At 48.4% G+C, this 19,707-nt stretch overlaps 1 protein-coding gene across 2 annotated transcripts in view; it reads left to right on the top strand.

Annotated features, from left to right (window-relative positions):
• The window catches only part of KCND3 (potassium voltage-gated channel subfamily D member 3), a 221,451-nt gene that overhangs the window by 4,625 nt on the left and 197,119 nt on the right, over positions 1–19,707 (top strand). For both annotated transcript variants that reach the window (XM_021671918.2, XM_012468154.3), the window contains exon 2: positions 1,799–2,976. In XM_021671918.2, coding sequence (XP_021527593.1) covers positions 1,871–2,976 — 1,106 coding nt within the window. In that variant the 5' untranslated portion in view covers positions 1,799–1,870. The remainder of the gene's footprint in view (positions 1–1,798; positions 2,977–19,707) is intronic.

The following is a 19,707-nucleotide window of genomic DNA, read 5'->3' on the forward strand; positions in this document are numbered from 1 at the left end:
AATACAATCAGAATTAGGGGGATAACACTGAGCAGAATAGATTTCAGGGGAACAGGAGAAATCGGGTGGCGTGTGAGACTGAGAGAAAAGAAGGCCAGTGGGAAGGAGGTCTCAGGGAAGTTGGGCCTTCATGATGGCGGTAAGAGCTATTGCCTATTATTTGGCAACTCTTTAGAGAAATATGGTCAAGGTGACAGCCCTGCGGTTAGGGACGCCATGAAGAAAAGGCGAACAGCAGCTTTTCACAAGGAGGCAGGTTCTGTTTAAACCTGTCCACTTCAGAGGCATCCGGGCAGAAAAGTCCAGTGGCAGCTCAGGAGTTTGAGGGAGGTAGAGGTCCGAAAAACCTAGAAGAGCTGGGAGTCAGGAGAACGTGAAGCAGGTTTGCAGGGAGAGGTGAAGATCAACTCCCATTACAAGTCTTTGTGTAACAGAAAAAAAAATTTCCAAGACTCACTCCTTCCTCATTTATTTAAACATAGAATCACAGCAGCTGAATTCCAGAGGGCCCAAATCATTCTGAGTTAGGATTTGTTCTGTGCGATCAGTTTAGGATTAGTGGAGATGAGTGTGTCAACCCCAAACAATTTCCCATTCTGTTACGTGTGTTTCTGTGTCACCACATGCCTTCCCACAGATGGTATACATTTGGGGACTGCAGAGTGATTTCACTATCATCTTTAAAGAGCCAGATTTGGGAAGGTAAATCTGCTTCCCAAAGCCAAATATAATTCTCCATGCTGTTGCTCCCTCCGTCCACACAGGTAATGGGGAAGTGCTTATGCAGTGTCGTTTAGAGAGGTAAAGGGACAAGGTGGCCTGGCTCTGGAACAATCTCCGAGGGTGGAGTGAGGGCCAGGTGAGAGAGGCTGGCATGGGAAGGAGTGTTGTTATGTAACCTGAGGGAGCTATGGATGGTGGGCAGATGGAGACGGGAGGCAAGGAATCTAGGGATGGCAGTGAGCGTGGATCGGCTTCCTCTAGGGAGGGAGAGACAATGCATGCAAGTCAGGTGAACCAAGAAACCAAGACGCCCTTCACAGCCTGGGGAAAGAGACCCTGCCTGGCTCCACAAGCTTTCCCACGTCTTTCCATCATGGCTCTGAGGAGCGAAATTGGATACTAGGTTGCCAGGGCAAGGAGTGGGGGCTGAATGTCCCGCAGAGTAGCACTTTGCCAGGGAGAGACTTCTCCGTGGGGGTTGGGGACAGAACCTCACCAAACACAGTGGTCCCCTGCCATCTCAGAGAATTTTCTGGACTTGGGCAGCCCCAGCCTCCTCCTCACTAGGGAGAAGTGGAAAGAATTGTTTACCTGATCTCCCTCATCTACACCCCCATTCCTGATTACTCCAGTGGGTGAAAGAGTGAAATAAAAATTAGCGTGTTTATCCCACTTTTAAATTCATTTAATGAGAACTCATTTGCCCTCTCCCAATTTAAATTGGTAATAACGCCATAACCTTTCAGAGCTGATTATTACCCACCTCTTGCCAGATCTTCCTGCTAAAGAGGCCTTCCCTCCAAATGCTCCTGAGCCCTCTTGGAACTTGACGATTTGTCAGGCAGTCAGCAACATCTGGCGATCCTACCCTGCTGAGCTCCAGGAGCTAGGTGTTCTCCCAGAGTCTGGATGGCAAAGAATCAAGTCCCCTCTCTGTGGTGGGAATTTCAGTTTTATTCATTTGCCCTGGAGACTTTTGCCATTTCACTCACCAGTGATCCTTTCCTGTGTCCTATTTCTTACCTGCCAGTTGATACGGACTCATCCCTTCTCTCTCTCCTCTCATGTCCCCCAGGGTTTGCTGAACTAACTCCAAACTGGTGTGCACGGTGTCCGCGCGGCTGCCGGCCCAAGAGCTGGAGTCACCATGGCGGCCGGAGTTGCGGCCTGGCTGCCCTTCGCCCGGGCTGCGGCCATCGGGTGGATGCCGGTGGCCAACTGCCCCATGCCCCTGGCCCCGGCCGACAAGAACAAGCGGCAGGATGAGCTGATCGTCCTCAATGTGAGTGGGCGGAGGTTCCAGACCTGGAGGACCACGCTGGAGCGCTACCCGGACACCCTGCTGGGCAGCACGGAGAAGGAGTTCTTCTTCAACGAGGACACCAAGGAGTACTTCTTCGACCGGGACCCCGAGGTGTTCCGCTGCGTGCTCAACTTCTACCGCACGGGGAAGCTGCACTACCCGCGCTATGAGTGCATCTCCGCCTACGACGACGAGCTGGCCTTCTACGGCATCCTGCCCGAGATCATCGGGGACTGCTGCTACGAGGAGTACAAGGACCGCAAGAGGGAGAACGCCGAGCGGCTCATGGACGACAACGACTCGGAGAACAACCAGGAGTCCATGCCCTCGCTCAGCTTCCGCCAGACCATGTGGCGGGCCTTCGAGAACCCGCACACCAGCACGCTGGCCCTGGTCTTCTACTACGTGACTGGCTTCTTCATCGCCGTCTCGGTCATCACCAACGTGGTGGAGACGGTGCCGTGTGGCACGGTCCCGGGCAGCAAGGAGCTGCCGTGCGGGGAGCGCTACTCGGTGGCCTTCTTCTGCCTGGACACGGCGTGCGTCATGATCTTCACCGTGGAGTACCTCCTGCGGCTCTTCGCGGCGCCCAGCCGCTACCGCTTCATCCGCAGCGTCATGAGCATCATCGACGTGGTGGCCATCATGCCCTACTACATTGGCCTGGTCATGACCAACAACGAGGACGTGTCCGGCGCCTTCGTCACGCTCCGGGTCTTCCGCGTCTTCAGGATCTTCAAGTTTTCCCGCCACTCCCAGGGCCTGCGGATCCTGGGCTACACACTGAAGAGCTGTGCCTCTGAACTGGGCTTTCTCCTCTTCTCCCTCACCATGGCCATCATCATCTTTGCCACTGTGATGTTTTATGCCGAGAAGGGCTCCTCGGCCAGCAAGTTCACGAGCATCCCCGCCTCGTTTTGGTACACCATCGTCACCATGACCACACTGGGGTAAGTCAGCACTGGTGGATGAAACCAGGACGGAGGTTGCAGGGCAGCTGGATGGCTCCTGAAGCCTTGGATGGTGCCACCTTGGGGAGAGGAGGAGCGAGTCCCTCACCCGAGTGGTGGGAGCAGGGGAGGTTGCTGTATCCGAAGGGGAGAGCCCGTGAGTGATCTGTTTGGAAGTGGTAGCTTGCTGGGAATTGAGTTTTCTTTTTTAGGTGGGGGCATGTGTTTTATAGAACTAAGAAAATTAAGTCACCAGTTCTTATTTCAGCCATGCCTTGTGTGCAGGTGAAGCCTCGGGGTTAGGTGATGGCTGCATTCTTATATGCATCTGTGTATATAGGGGCTGCTCGGCGAGAAGGTCAGGGCAGTGACTGGGGAGGAAGGAGACTGTGAGAAGTTGGGGGGATTCAGATGTCCATTACCAGGAGACACCAAGAGCACTCTTTTTGGATCCTTCCTGCAGTTTTTCTTTGTAGTATATTTGCAGACCATTTTCCCATTTGTCATACTTTTCTCCTGTGCTGCTACAGACACTCAAGGGTTCAGTAGCTCTGAGCAGACTTTCTCTAAGCGACTCTGAACTTGGCTTTTCCGCAAAGTGAGGCACCTGATTTATTCTTTCTTTCTAAAGCAGTATCGGTCTTGCTTTCTCAGTCTGAGTCAGCGATTGAATAACCTGGGTGACTGTGAGATGGTTTGGATGGATCACGTGGTCAGACACAGAAGCAGCAATATCATCATAAGGAGGGACAGGTGCTCGGCGAGGTCACAGTAATTCCGTCTCTCCGAGGTCCCCTCTCCAGCTGAGGTCAGAGAAACTTATTTATGTTGCTGGGATGTGAAGCTTTCTATCAGAGGAAGGGGGCTCAGGAAGGAAATTACAATCTTCACCCTAACTGGATTAGAGCCTATAAAGGTAGCTTTACGGAGACATAGATTTCTTAGGGGGTTCTGCCTCAGCTATTAGAAGCCACGGAGCCTAATGCAAAATCCCTCCACAATTCACATACCGGGTCTATATTTGCTTAGGCCAGGAAGCTTTATATTGCTGATGGAGAATTCATGAAGCTTTTTATTTTGTCTTTGACAATTTTGTTGGTGGTGTCCCAGTGATTTGATTTTTTTTTCCTGTCCGAAACCTGGAGGTGGTAGTGTCGGTTTTCCATAGTGCTGTGTATGCTTATTGGGAGTGACTGAGTAGGTGACAGGACCTTTTAAAATGATTACATTTGTCATTCTGCCACACACAAGAGGGAGGGAGTAGCAAGGGGAAGAGCAAGGGTGTCACCATCCATTTGTGAAAGCAACATTTGATTGGGGCATTCCCTTTACTTCTCGTCTGTCTGACACTGCCCCTTCCTCTCACTCCAACACACAAACACACACACACACACACACACACATATACACTCACTCACTCTTCAAATGGCTACTCACCCAGAGTGGGTAAGAATGTTTGGTCACTTGACCTTGTTTCTCTTGGCTCAGGTGGCAGATGTGAGCTTTCTGGTGCAGTGGGGTATTTTGGGGATAAAATGGGCTGGAGAGCTTGTGCTGTCAGGAGAAGTCATCTTTATCCCTTCTAGGCTGACCCTGGCCAAATCGCCTTCCTGAAGGGGACCTCACCCATGACCAGACACCTCACTCCCACTTATAGTCAAGCTCCTGATGTGGCTCTGACTGCCCAGTGCCTTCAGTTGCCCCTTGATGGGACTCATGACACCAGAGAGATCCTTCAGGATAGCCATGGAGAGGGGAAAACAGACATGCTGATAGCCTCCTGCTCATTACTTTTTATTAGTAGTATAACAGCATATGATTGTCTACTATATGCTGGCAGTGTGCTAAGAACTTTGCATATATTATCTCTTTAAGTTTTTACCATAGCCCTGCAAGGTTGGAAAAATTCTGTACCCTATAAAGATGCAGAAGGTGAGGCTCAGAGAAGTTATATAAATTTCCATAGTCATGTAGCTGATAAGGAGATAACTAATTTTCAATATCAATCTGGCTGCTCCAATGCCCTTTCTCCTTTCACCCTACTACTCAACTTATTCCCATGCCATCAGGGCCCCTAGGTAGAAATCAGACCTTCAGGGTTATTTTTTATTATGGCCTCAGGGTGTGATGTCTATTCTAGTCATATTGCCAGTCAAGAAAGCATCAGCCCAATGAGTACTATATGCCAGGCACTGTACCAGACACAGAGATTTTAAAAATAAAACATTTCCTTCTGAAGAGTTTAAATACTGCCTTAGTAGGAAGGGATAACATGGGGAGAAATGCCAGATATAGGTGATGGGGTTGGAGGCGGCAAACCACATTGCCATGTATGTACCTGTGCAACAATCCTACATGTTCTTCACGTGTACCCCAGAACCTAAAGTGCAATAAAAAATATGTATATTAACAAAAAAGAAATTAGTGTCTATTAACCTATGTTTTAATGCTGTAGGGAAATCACTGACTTCTTCTGTTATCTACCCTGTAGATTAAGGGGCAAGTCCAGCATCAAGGTGAACTATCTTGGTCTCATTTTCACTTTCTTGGGAGGGAACTGGTAGATTCTGCTGGAGGGTGAAAGGAAGGGTGCCTGCATTAGGGAGAAGCATGCTTTCCCTGAATGCGGACCTGGTGGGCTTCCTCACCCCACATCTGACAATGAACGAGTTTGTTTTACCTTCCCCATGCTACTTTACCTTCTCCATTTAAGTGTCTAGCTTCTGAGAGGAGAACCAAATGGGCAAGAAAGGAAACCTTTAGTAGCGTCTTCCTTAAACTCAGATAAGTAATGAGAAAGCAGCCTTTTCTTTCCCTCTCTCCTGGCTGGTGTAGCTCATTGCTGGGTCAGGCTACTTTGACTTTGACCTGAGTTGGCACCATTACCAGGCTCGTTTCTTGATTATACAGAGCAAGCGCTTGGCAAATGCATTTTAATGGATGAGCCAGTGTGAATGGAGTGCCTCCTCCATTTGCTTGACCTGATACTATTCTCAGTCCCTTCTAGACCTACTTGTCCTCTCTAGAGGGTGGGTCTAAGATTTGAGCCTGCACAGCCTGCAGTCTCCTCAGCTGTGTGTATTCTGCCCCAGCCTGGGCCCCCCAGGAGGGAGGACAGCGGCCTTTACTTGGTTTCTGATCTATTCCCTGGGCTGCCCTGCAGTACTGTGGTGATCTTCTTGTCTTTACTGGAGGTCTCGCCGACTTGACCCTGGAAACCTTTCCCTCTTCCATGGCTAGTTTCTGTCCTGACCACATTCATGGTTAGTTGTAGCCTTGTTCAGCCTTTCCAGAAAGCCCATCTTTTTCTTACTCTACACTGGCATTTGAGTCCCAAGTGGCTATGGAATACCAAGGACCAATATCCTGCCATGATTCAGTTGCTTCCAACAGCTCCCAGCAGACATCTACCTCTTCGTTTCTCCAGATCTTCCTTGGTTCTTCCCTGAGTTCCTACTTCCAGTCTGGAGTGGGACTGTCTCCAGCTCCTCTGCAGAGCAGGGCCGACTGATACTCAGAGAGCAGATACATGGAGTGAAGGCATTTACTCTTCCTGCTCCGGTTACCCTCTCTGCCTGCTTTCCCAGCACCTCGTTGATGAGTTACTCAGGTGTCCTCCGGGGAGGGATCTCCTGGAACCAATTATTACCATTTAGTTAATATCTCAGAATGCCTTAAGCACACAAGAACAATAACAGCCCAGCTGCTGTCAGGGCTTGAGGATGGCTTTCCTTTGCAGCCTCCTGTGCTACTGGGGAAGACCCTTACGCTCTGCCCAGGTTTCCCTTGAGCCCCTGACAGTTGAGTTCCCAAATGCACCATTCAAGGATTAATTTCCATCCCTATAATTGATGCTATAAATAAAATAAATCCCCAATTATCTCAGTTAACAGAGGGAAGGGATAACATAGAACTCCCAATATTAAATAAGACCAACCTAACTACTTTGAGAATTTACTCTATGACGTAAACTCTCTCAAAGCAGATTTCCCTTCTTAATTTCGTTTGACTTTGCTTGGCATCACGATTGGCCCGGACAGTCCACGGGGGAAGCTCAATAGGGTCTGGGAAAGCGGGAAGCATGTGGGAGGAAAGCCTTGCAAGCGAGCATCCACAAGGACCATGGGAGGCCGGCTCCAGGCCTGGTTTTGATGAGGCTGCTCCTGCATATCTTAGGATAGGGTTCAGAGCAGTGTCCGGTCCTGATGAGATGGCCCACCACTACTGATTGACTCAGTTATGTAATTGAGGCTGGCAGCCTGTCTGTCACCCTGTGCTCTGAGGTGAGAGAGCATTTGACAGTGACCAAAAATCACTTTAACGAAAACAGGATTGATTTTTACTTCTTCCAGGCAGGAAGCCGCCTCCAGGTGATTTGCATTTCACTTTAAAACATAATCCTGGAAGGCGCTTGCCTGAGATTCCAAGAGGCCAGGAGACTAAGCCTGGGAATCGATACAGGCCCACCACAGATTGGGGAACTTGGTAAGCTTCCCCACAGCGCCAGAAGTAGAGCCAGTCTGAGACCTGTTTTTGTTAACCCTTCAACATCTGAAATTTTATCTACACCTTTATCTACTACCTCCGGAGCCCATCAACCCTCCTCCCAATGCCCAAGTACCTTGGCCCTGGGATACTGGCTAATAGTGCCCACCTACTTGGGGGTGGGTCCCTGCCCGGGGGACTTTTATCTTTGGACGCTTATTGGGAACAAATGACCTCAAAATATTTTCTTTGATGACATTTCTTATCTGACAGTTCTCTGGTGCTGAAAGTCTCTCTCTTTTTTTTTAAATCATACTTTAAATTCTGGGATACATGTGCAGAATGTGCAGGTTTGTTACATAGATATACACGTGCCATGGTGGTTTGCTGCCCCGAATATGGTGCTAAAATTTTTAAGAGAGGGTGCAGAACTGGATCCCAACAAGGAATCATTCATTTGTTCAACATTTATTGAGTGTCTTCTACACTCCAGGCAGCATGGCAGGCTCTGAGAATACACAGGCACTGTGATTGCACATCAACCAATGTAAGGATCAGGCAACATGAATTGAATGAGACTCAGTTCTCTTCCTTTGAACTCGAACACTCTTTCCGGTGCTCCAGAGACTACCCTTTGCTCTGCTTCTGTGTCTGGCTGATACACATCATCCTTCAAACTCAGCCCCACGTCACCTCCAGGAGCTGGGTGCCCTTCTCTTGTCTCCTCTTATACCCCTTGCATTACTCTGTCTTGTCATTGCCACATTTTGTTAATTTCAGCTGTTTATGTGTCTTTCCCCCAGGATGTGAGCTCTTCAAGGTTAGATCTCTGTTCCAGAGATCACGCATGATTCATGCCTTACACAGAGCCTGATATATAGTGTGCCGCAATAAGTATTTGTTCACTCGAACAGGTTCATTTGTTTACCTAGCTTTAGTTTTCTCATTTGATAACCATCTTCTGGCAATATGAGAACCAATGAAAGTGCTATCCAAATGTTAGTTATATAGTCACATCAGACAGGATATTTGTGGATGGAGTGGAGACAGGGAGGCCAAGCAGGGCATTCTGTAGTTCTGACTTTAGGCTTAGCAGGGTTGGGGCTTTCTTGCAAAGGAAGTTTGCATCCAACTCTTGGCTACTTGCCTACACTTTTTGCTGCAGACTCTGGAGCCAGGGAGGAGGAGAAGGGGAGCCACAGGTAAGCCCCTCTATCCATGGTGCTTTTCCTCTATTCAGTTATTTACTCAATAGATGTTTATTGAGCACCTACTAGACACTGGGAGTACAGCAGGGAAGAAAACGGTCTCCGATCTTGTGGAGCTTACATTCTAGTGTACAGCACTCAACAGCAAACAAATAAATACATTATATCAGGCTGCAGAGAAAATTAAAGCCTGATATGATAGACAGGGAGTGCTGAGTGTAGGGAGGCTGGGCAGAGCAAGGGGTAGTTGCTATTTCATGTTAGGAGGTCAAGAAGGGCCTCTCAGATATTTGGGCAGAGACCTGAAGGAATGTGGATAGCTTGGGGAACAGCATTCCAGGCAGAGGGAATAGCAAATGCAAAGTCTAACAGACAAAGTCCAACTGGCAGGAGGGACCTTGGTATGCTGTTCTTGAAAAAGTAAGAAGGTCCAAATGGTCAAGCTGCAAGAGCAGGAGACAGGAGAGTACCAGGAGTTGAGGCCAGAGGGGTAACAGGGGAAGCAGCTCATGTAGGGTCCTCGTGGCCACTGCAAGGGCTTTGTCTTTACTCTGCTTGGCATGGGAAGTCACTGGAGGGTTTTGAGCCACTGACTTACATTTTAAAAGGGTTGCTCTGGCTGCTGGATAGTAAATACATTGTCAGGGAGACGCTAACACAATAAACCAGGAAAGAAATCAAGGTGACTAGGACTGAGGGTGGTGGCGGTGGCAATGGAGGAAGTGAGCAATTCTGCATATATTTGGAAGCTTTCTCAGGAAGTGCTTGTCGGTTCTGCTCCCACCAAGCCAGCTGAAAACTTCACCTGCTCCCGCAACAGGGGACTGGCTCGAAAGACAGTCCTGAAGATCTTCTCTACCCCTGGGAGAAGCATTTCACAAGAAGAAAACTCAAGGCCTTGCAGGACTGCTCCAAGGCCAGGAGCAGCTGAGACCTCAGCATATAACAAACAAGCCAGAGCACCTGAGTTGCAGCATCAGCATCTCGGAGTAGGTCTGATGCTGGCAGTAAACAGGCAGGTCTATACCTGGATGGAACTTTCCTTTCAACCTGGGCAACATGTACTGAGCACCTGGCAAGTAGCTGGGCATAGTGCTCCCTGCCATGAGGAGGACAGTGTTGACACAGACACAAAAACAGACAGACCACCGTAACACTCAGCAGCTATGATAGCTGCAGCAGAGGAAGCCAGAGGGCTTCAGGCTGCAGAGGAGGGAAAGATTAATTCAAACCGGTAGGGTTTGAGCCTTTTAGGTGCTTCACACCAAGAGTATCACATTGAATTTGTCTTCTGATCCAGCAATTCAAATTGCTGCAATTTTTGGAAAGAGATTTCTAGGCTGGTGTCCATTGCACAGATCTTTTCTGGAATCCCTCAAAATCAATCCCAATCTCTCTCTGTATGTCTCTGTTTGGTTTTCCCTCTTTAACACCCATTAAACACAACCATGATTCCTCCTGAGGAGCAGCAATTATTCTGCCTCAAGATAGTGTAAATAAAAGGCAGCATGGCCCTCCCCCTCCTCAGGAGCGGGAGAATCCCCCTCAGTAATTACTGAAGTATTTTTGTTTCCCCTACCCAGGAGGGAGCTCCTGTCCCAGGCCGTTGTAGGGCTCTTGTCCACGCTCCACTGTGGCTGGGAGCTCTTTCCTATCAGGGAGAGGAGCAGAGACTTTTAGCTCTGAGCCCCTCACCTCCCAACCCCTGTCCTCAGGCGGATGGCTCTGCACACAACCAACCACTTCCAGGAAGCTGATACTTTACCTAATATTCATATCTTAAGTGTTCATCCTCTAGTGATGTCCAAGTTTTTCTTTTTTTTTTTTTTTCATTCTGGGAATCGGGGACCAGCTCCTAGAAATTTCTTTGGAAGAAGTGCACAGTATTGACCTCAAACCAACTTCTAGTGACAAGCAGGAAGGAATTCCCACAATGCTTTTGGGTATCCAAAGTTTTCTGCCAGAAGGCTTGGCTGCCGCAACCTCCAGAACAAATTCAGCCTCCAACCTCTGTCTAGCCTGCTTTTCTTGAGCCAGAACACAGGCAGCTTCTCCCCACTCCTACCTCCCTCTACCTAGCTCAGTGCAAATGATGGGTGTATGGGAAGATGGGGACTGGAAGGGGAAGATAGCTGAGCCTTTGCTGACCAGGACTGGATGGAGAAAGATTGCATTTAGCTCTGTAATCATATTCTGGGTGTCAGGACTTGAATGAGTGTCATTAAACTGAATCAGAAAAATCGTTTTAATATAAGTGCCACCTCACACACAAGCTAGTTGATGGAAAGACGGATGAGGCTGGGGACACCTCCTTTGTAATGCGATGCTATAAAATCCCATCACCTTCATTATTTCCCACCGAGCCAAGGCATCATAATACCCATGAGCGGCAGAACAGCTTGAATTTAATGTACAGAAAGTCCAATCAAACAATAAACGGATGGAACTATATAAAGAAACCATTTTCTGGGAGGCTGGCTCTATTCTCTGGGATTCAGCTCCCTGACACATGAAATGTGCATCAATTTTCCCCAACTAATGCAGCTGCCGAATCTACCACATGTGATATTTGTTTGCTTCAGAAGTGGAAAAGGGGAACTTCCCCCCTATATTATCTAGCTATCATTGCAAAATTGCAAATAGAATTTTCTTCGATTTGCACCCAGTGGTTTCCAGTGGCACAGCCAGCACCTTCCGATCCCAACAGGACTGGAAGCATAGCCCTCCCTCCCTCCCAGAACCTTATCAGTCCCAGTGGAACTTTGTTGTCTTCTTTATAGGAAAACAAATTCTGGACACCAGAGTGAGCTGTTTAGGAGACTGGGAAGTCTCTGCTCCTTGCAGTCATCCGAAAGAAATGGCCAGACCATGGGGCCCTGCTGACACACTCCAAGTGCCTGTGATGTTCTGATTGTCCAGAGCCTCGCCTTTGAGGTTGTACAAAGTAAATGTTTCACGCTGAACTGAATTTCTCCCACTGGCCTAATCCTCCATCTCCCCTTCTACCCCTATTGCCCAGACAGTTACTGAAAGACTGTAAATGCAAATATTTACTGATCAGCCAAACAGTTAAAAAGGCAAATCAGCTGCTTAAAAACTAAACAATGCATGTCAAATACTGATGGAAATTATGTTTTTATGCTTCTGATGTGGGAGTCTTTCCATTGCTATTTTTCCAGTGGCATGGATAACTGAGAGTTAACCATAATTACAGGTTATAGCTGCTGAGAAGCGTCATTAGTTTATTTTACTTATTTCTGGACACACATACTTAAGCAGAAAAGAAAACTAAGAGAATTAAACCATATGATATGAAAACCATGAACAGCACAAATCTTGATTCAATTCAACAAACATTATTCAACATCCAGTTGAATTTGCAAGGCATATTAGTAGGCATTTTGGGGGATATAGAAATAAGTCTTGTCCCTACAAAGTTGTCAGTATAACGGGGAATTGGAGTATGTCCATGAGCGTGTACTAGAGAGAATGGGGCATGTGCTGAAAAGTTCAGGAGAACAGAATTAATACTTAGTAAACACCTGCTGATGAGAATGATTGGCTTCATGGAAAAGAGGTTTTAGCTAGACCAACAATGGTGAGTAGGATTTTGATATGTGGAAATGGGAAATCCTAGTAAATTGCAAAAGGGCGTGGTGTTTGGGAAGCTTAACTAATATGCCAGTTTGCTAGTGTTTAAGATACACAAGTAGGAAAATAGCTAGACATAAGCAGGAACAAAAAATTTAATAGAGATGCAGAGAGCCTAAAATGTTAGGCTAAGGAATTCATTTGATAGGCTTTAGGGAGCCACTCTAGGTAGTCCAGTGTGCATTGATTAGGAAGATTTATTTGGCAGCTGTCTTCTGGACGAATGTGGAAGGGAGACCTTGGACACAGGACAGTCAGTCAGAAGATTAAGCCAGGTAAGAGGTAAGAAAGGCTTGACTTAGGACAGTTGCAATGGAACAGAAGAGAAAGGACTAGAATGGAACAACACCCAGGAGGAGAAGTCAAAAGGAACTCTGGAATTATAAGACGTTGGCATGAGTAGAGGTAGGGAGGTTGGAGTTCCTTAGAGAAGGAACAGGTTGTCAGGAGGTCGAGAGGGAAGACAGAGCCAACAAGCTTGGCTTTGGACCTGTGGTGTTTGCAGTTAACCCTGGGTGTCCTTGAGCGGCTGGCAGACAGGTGGAAAGATGGGTCTGGAGTTTAGCAGAGAGAAAGAGGATAAACAGGCCATTTCCAAAATCATCAGCTGAAGCAGAAAAAATAGATAAGATTGGCCAGGGAAAGATGAAGGGAGGGAAGAGAAGAGGGCATGGGGAGCATTTCCTGCCTCATGCCCTACTTCTCTGGCACCTGCCCCCAGAAGGAACTTCGGTGCCATTTGTGAACAGCTTTGCTGATGCTTCTATTCAGTCTCTTGTCTTCATACGTAGAGGTTCCCTTTCATGCTGTGTTTGGACTGAAGCTGAAAGGTCAGATTGGGTTCTGAGTAAAACAAAGTATTTTTTTTTTTTTTTTTGCCTCCTACAATGATTATTAAATAAACAGTACCCATCCAAGAAAGCAGGGTAAGAAACTAGGGAAAGTGATGATTCACTAATTCAGCAAACATGCATGGAACTGTCACTGTGAAGATGACCAGTCCTAGTTTATATGAGGGGCTGCAAAGAGATAAAGGGGTGGGGACTAAATCCCTTGAGGTGGATGTTAGGTCCCCATTCTACATATGAGAAGATTGAAACATTGTGCCCAAGCTCTCACGTGATAGGAGCATTACTGGGTTCAGGCTGAGGTCCTTTGACTTCATGAGAGTCCACTGGCTTCATTAAGAGCTTTAGTCCAGTAACAGAAATGCCTGTGTTCACAGAGATAGACGTTTCTGGGCTCAACAACGTAACAGGCATGAGTCGAGGACAGGAAAGTGTGAGGAGAAGATGGAGCAGGTAAGGATCTGGGAAGGCTTCTTTCATCTGCCCCTTAAAAGATCATTTCGGTGGAAAAATTAAATACATTAAGTCATTTGATTGTTTATTCGACAAATGTTGTGGGTCTACCACACAACAGGCATCATGCTGGAGGATGAAGATGTATCTGTGAACAGAACAGCTTCTCTGGAGCTGCCATTCTAGTAAGAGCAACACATAATCAACAAATGAATGTTTAAAATGAGAAAGACTGGGAGGCCGAAGTGGGTGGATCCCCTAAGGTCAGAAGTTTGAGACCAGCCTGGCTGACATGGCGAAACCCCGTCTCTACTACAAATACAAAAAAATTAGCTGGGAGTGGTGGCAGGCACCTGTAATCCCAGCTACTTGGGAGGTTGAGGCAAGAGAATCGCTTGAACCCGGGAGGTGGAGGCTGCAGTGAGCCAAGATTGTGCCATTGCACTCCAGCCTGGGCAACAAGAGCGAAACTCCATCTCCAACAAAAAAAGAGAGAAGGAAAGGTTGAAATAAAAGCTATGTAAAAAAGAGAGAAGCTAGTAAGGGGAGGGAGAGTGAAGGCCATTAGCTTGCACATGGAGTGAGCTGAGGGGTCACAGCAGGAGTGTGCACAGGGGCAGCTATCCAGCCTCCCCCCAGGAAAGTGCCATCCACAGTTGGTTTTGCGATGGAGAGAGGCTGCCCCTCGACAGAAATGACGATTTAATAGCTGTGTTTGAGTCTCTTTAGGGTTGTTATCCGGAAGGTCGAGAAACAGCTGTCTGCCACTCCACTGAAGACTGATTGAATAGAAATAGGTTCACCCTGATACGTGAGATGACTGTCATTATCCCTAACAAAAACAACGACAGCAATAATAACAGTTAATACTATTGAGCCTGTGTAATGTTATTAATTCTTTTTACATATTTATTTCTCCCAATAGCCATATGAGAGTGATATTACTATTATCTGTGTTTTGTAGCTGAGGAAGCCTGCTCAGAGCCTACCACCGATCAGTGGCAAATCTGGGATTCAGACTGGCACTGGGCTGAGCAGCGTCTGCTTTTGCCTATCATTTTCCACACGGATTTCCACTGGAGGCATTTGGGAGCCTGAAATGCATTCCCTGGGAGGTAGAGAAATCTCCTTCCCCAGCCTCTGGCTTGATCATAGGAGAGGAAAATGCCCGCATCCCCAATGTCCTACCACACCAGGACCAAACACTCTTGGGATCTGTTGATAAAGGTTCTGAGGGTGAAGGGTAGATACAGAATGGACAAAGGGAAGATCAGAGTCAAGGAAGACGAGGTCAGCAGGCACACGAGGGTGGGCATTGGGGCTTGTGTGGCCAACAGGGACATGGACACCTGCGGCAGGCAGTGGTCCACCAGCAGAGGAAGCACATACTGGCGAAAGGGAAGGAAGACAAAAAATAAGGAGACGGGAAACTTTCATGTATTATAAACCTCGTGTTTGTGCACCTCCAAAAAAATAAAAAACCCGAGAGGGAAAATTGTAAATATGCATATTATGCAAATATCTTTTATAATAACTTTTAAAATCCCATGCTGTCTCCTGATCTTGAGAGAGTCTGATTCCGGGGAGCCTTGTTGCTGGTGTCCTGGTCTGGGAGTTGGTGACAACGTCCCTACACACCCCACAGTGGCTTTGGGCATCACTCAGCCTTTCAGCTGGTCCCCTCCTGGCCCACTAAAGATATCACAACCCAGCCAACAGAGAACTGGAAGTCAGTCCCCACACTTATGGGGGCCAGCAGGGAGCGTGTCAGAAGCCCGTGACAGAGGACAGGTTCCCCTGCCCACCATGCCCCTCAGCAGTAGGCCCTGGCATTGACTTGCAGCCATTTCTGGTTCCAGGAAGTAGGTGGGGGTGGGGGTGAGGGTGGAAGATCCTCCTGGAGATGTCACCCCGGGTGTGACAGGACAGGCCTGGCCTCACAGCCTTCCTGAGGAACCCCAGTCACCAGGTATGGATCTTTCTTCATGGGTTGTCATCCTCACTTTCTCCTCGGCTGGCTCTTCTGTCGTTGTAGCTGTGGGCCTCATTCTTTTTCATGCTATTTTTGCACAGGAAAGATGAAGAAGATCAATACAGCTTACGTGACCCTAGATTGTTTTTCTTTTTTCCCTTCTTCCGCAGCCCATTTCTCTTCTGCCTGCAGAAACTGCTTAGGGTTCCTGAGATTTTTGTACTGAGGACTTGTGCCCCTGCCTTCCAAGCCAAATCCCCCTTCTCTCCTTTCTTTCCTCACTCCAGCAGAAGCTAGTCTCAAGCAAGCAAAAGTGTGTTGTGTGGATTAATAAAAAAAATTCTGCAGCCCAGCTGGCATGCTCAGAGTTTGGGCAGGGCTTACAGAGAGATTATGAAGCATTATGCCCACCTCCCTCCTCCTCACCCCCATGCATTGTGTGTGTCTTTCTGAATATTTCCATGTAAGGTCAGCTTCTCGTCTAAGGAGCAGAGGCTGCCATGTCCCTGCTCTGAGTTAGGTGCTTTATGCCTGAGCTGGCTCACATAGGTTGCCTGAATCCTTCTGCCACAGTGGGGCTCTGTAGGACTCTGGCAAGACCGCTGGATTGGGAGTCAGAAGATGTGGGTGTGGGGCCAGCTTGGGCAAGCTGTGTGACCTAGGGCAGGTCACTTCCTCTCTCTAGTCCTCAGTATCGTCTTCTGAATGGTGAGGGGATCGGATTGAATGAATTCTCACCTACTAGTCAATTGCACAAGCCTTAAATCTCACTTTTCCAAAGTAAACTGGTCATTAGCCCAGTGCCTGGATAATCCTTACCCTGGGGAACCAGCTCCTAAGATGGTAGGGCACTGGGGACCTTCCTATTTCCAATTCTTCTTCTCCAAAGAAGTTGAAGTTAAAGAGTCCTTGACCAAAGTGGCCATCAGAAATACAAGTCTGCTGAGAGGCCTGGGAGACCCTGCCTGCAGACTCCCCTGGGGGGCGTGAACAGGGTACTTGGTGAGCTGGCAGGACGCAGATTAAGGTCAACAGCCTTGCCCACACAGGGCTGAGGTGCCGCGCTTGGAGAGAGCAGAAAACCGTGAATTCAGCTCCCTGGGCGCCTCTCATTGGGTCAGGAGAGGAAAAGCCATAAGACATTAACCCTGGAACCATGAGGCTTTTTAAAGGATGAGGTCAGATGGACATTTGAGCCCCACAAATCCTAGATTTAGAAAGAGTCTAGTTTGCTATTCCCTTTGGAATTGGACTCTCTTCAGCACCCTCCCCAGCAGAGGGCAACAGGTCTGCCTGAATATTTCCAGGGATTTTTTTTTTTTTTTTTTGAGGCGGAGTCTCGCTCATCATCCAGGCTGCAGTGCAATGGCACAGCCTCACTGCAACCTCTGTCTCCTGGGCTCAAGTGATTCTCCTGCCTCAGCCACCCAAGTAGCTGGGACTACAGACATGTACCACCATGGCTATTTTTTTTGTATTTGTAGTAGAGACTGGGTTTCACCATGTTGGCCAGGCTGGTCTTGAACTCTTGATCTCAGGTGATCCGCCCACCTTGGCCTCCAAAAGTGCTGGGATTACAGGCATGAGCCACCGTGCCCAGTGAATTTAGCCTTTTTGATGCAGTTCATTCCATTGGTAGAGTCAGCGATCATAAATCTCCTCTTTGAATTAACTCAAATCTACTTTCTCTATACCTCAGAAAGACAAGAACTTGGAGAACCTGGATGGTTCTGTTATGAAACAGTTCTGGAAGGCAGGTATAACGCAGATCAGGGAAGTCATTAGGGGACTCTGTGTGAAGAGGACCTGGGATATATCTGTCCTGGCACAGACTTAGGGTGACCCAGGGCCAGCCCTGGAAGAGTGAAGTCTGCTGGTGAGTGGAGGCTTGCCGGGTGAGCCACCACTCAGGAACCTCACCAGGCCCTCTGGGATAAACAACCAAGGACCTCTGCAGCATGAATGGGTGGGTTCTGGGGGTAAGTAGAGCTCTCATCCCTTCCACTATCTCCTACCTCCCCAGCCCTACTGATACCTCCACTAGGGGTGGTTTCCCACATTCCGACACCCATCACGAACTTATTTTTCTTCCTCCATTATCCTGTTGGTCTGTAAATGGCCATTTCCTTCTCCGCCCCCATTATTTTATTACATGAGTTCCCTGCAAGAATGCAGGGGAATCTATATACTGCTGTTAGAATCCGTGTGGGCAGCACGGCTTACATTACCTTGAGTTATTTGAATGAAACCAACCATTAAATGATCACAGAGGGCTGGGGAGAGGGTAAGTGTGTGGGCTTTCTCCAGGATGTGAGCATCTTCTGCGCTTTCCTTCCAGTGTTCAGTGGGGATAAGGACTGGGGAGCCAGCAGCAGGGTGGTGCCAAGGAAAAGGAGCTTGGTGGGGTGGGCCAGGTGAGTGAGTCTTGTAGGGAAGTCCCTCCCAGTCACCACCACCTGAAAGCCTCCTAAACAAGCCCTGCTTGCATCGGGGCAATTGTCCTGGAAGCCAGCTCCCAGCAGAGTGTCTGACACACAGAGGGGCTCGGTGGACGTGCACTGGTCCATTGCTGCCTCGTCATGGTCCTGCTGGCTCACTTCTGACAGAGAAAGGCACCCACACATGTATGGATCAAGCATACTGAAGGATAAAACTTCAAAGCAAGCAGGAGTCAGGTGCAAGGTTTGTACGTTTTATGGAATGCAGTGAGGGAGGAAGTGCCCAGATTTGGAATGGAGTATGTAATTTGGGGACATTTCCTATTCAGATAGGGGTCATCAATCTGTTCCACTCAGAGAAATCACAGAAGAGCCAGAACTTACAGGAGGGCGAAAATCACATGAGAAGGCTGGTTCGGAGAGCTGGAAAGGGCAAGCACTCTGGGCAAAAAGTGAAAGTTGAAGGAGACTCAGAACCTGGAACCATGCTCCGGGTCTGTGTGTGTGTGTGTGTGTGTGTGTGTGTGTGTGTGTGTGTGTGTGTGTGGTCCTGCTGGCCTTAAGGAGTCGGAGAGGGAGGAGGGAGTTCTCAGGGTAACCTGGGCCATTGTTGACATTGGGGAACTTTAGGTACCTGCCTTCTTCCTGCCATCCAATGTCCCTCCATTCTTGGAAGATCACCTCTTCAGAGGTAATCCTCCTCTCACACCAGAAGCAGCATTCTGATCCAGAGCTGGATCTTCTGGTCCTTAGATGAGCCTCTGACCCAATCTCCATGCTCCTTTTTCTCAGAAAGCAACTCTGTGCCTGGAGCATCCAGAGAGAATTGCTGGGGGATCTTTCTTGAACCAGAGAGATTCCACAGTGCTTGAACTTGCAGTCTTGCTTCCAAAAATAAAAAGAGTGTTTGGGGGCAGGGTGGGGGCATGCAGCAAAGCTTTTGACTGCAGACACTGTTTGGAATCTGCTGTTGCCCATTTCCTTTATCCATTCAACAAACATTCCTGGCATGCTGACCATGTGTTCAGGCCCCTTAGGATGATGAACAGCTTGCCAGGTGTGGTTACCATGCACAGAAATGAACCAGATGAACTGGATGACAGGCTTCTTGGTAGAGTCAAAGATTGTGCACGTCGGGAGATGGGGAAAAAGGTGAGGGAAGCAGCCCTCCCAGTGCCCTAGCTCACGGAATCCCTCTCTCATCACTATTCAGTCCTTCCCTGGTGGGTAGGACAATACCCACTCCATTTCCCGACTTTGCAAGGGAGTAAGTTCTGTTCTTCATTCTATTCTTGTGTCTACCTCCTGGTAACATCTGGAATTTCAAAAATATAAACTTCGATTCTGCTCCAAGAGGAGCCCCTCTGAGTTAGTGCTGTCTTTCCTGCTCCAAGTGTTCTGGTGTCTTCCCTTAGAGCTATGCTTCCCATTGTGGTCACCTGGCTGTGTCTTTGCCCTTGCTCCTCTGGGGCTGGCCAGGCTGCTTGAGGCAGGAGGTTACTGACCAGGTCTCTGCTGCCCCCGCCCCACCAGCTGTCTCAGGAGCTGCAGGTGTGGGGGTCGGGGATCTGTATCTGTCGGCATGCCTGTAACCCCTTCTTGCCCACCTGTGTACTGCAGCCCACAGGCTGGGAGACTGTACTTTAGCATCCCAGGCTTTAGCCTGTCCAGGAGTC

Source organism: Aotus nancymaae, unplaced genomic scaffold (assembly GCF_030222135.1).
Source record: "Aotus nancymaae isolate 86718 unplaced genomic scaffold, 86718_ANA_hifiasm-v0.15.2.pri h1tg000007l, whole genome shotgun sequence".
Classification (NCBI taxonomy): Eukaryota; Metazoa; Chordata; class Mammalia; order Primates; family Aotidae; genus Aotus; species Aotus nancymaae.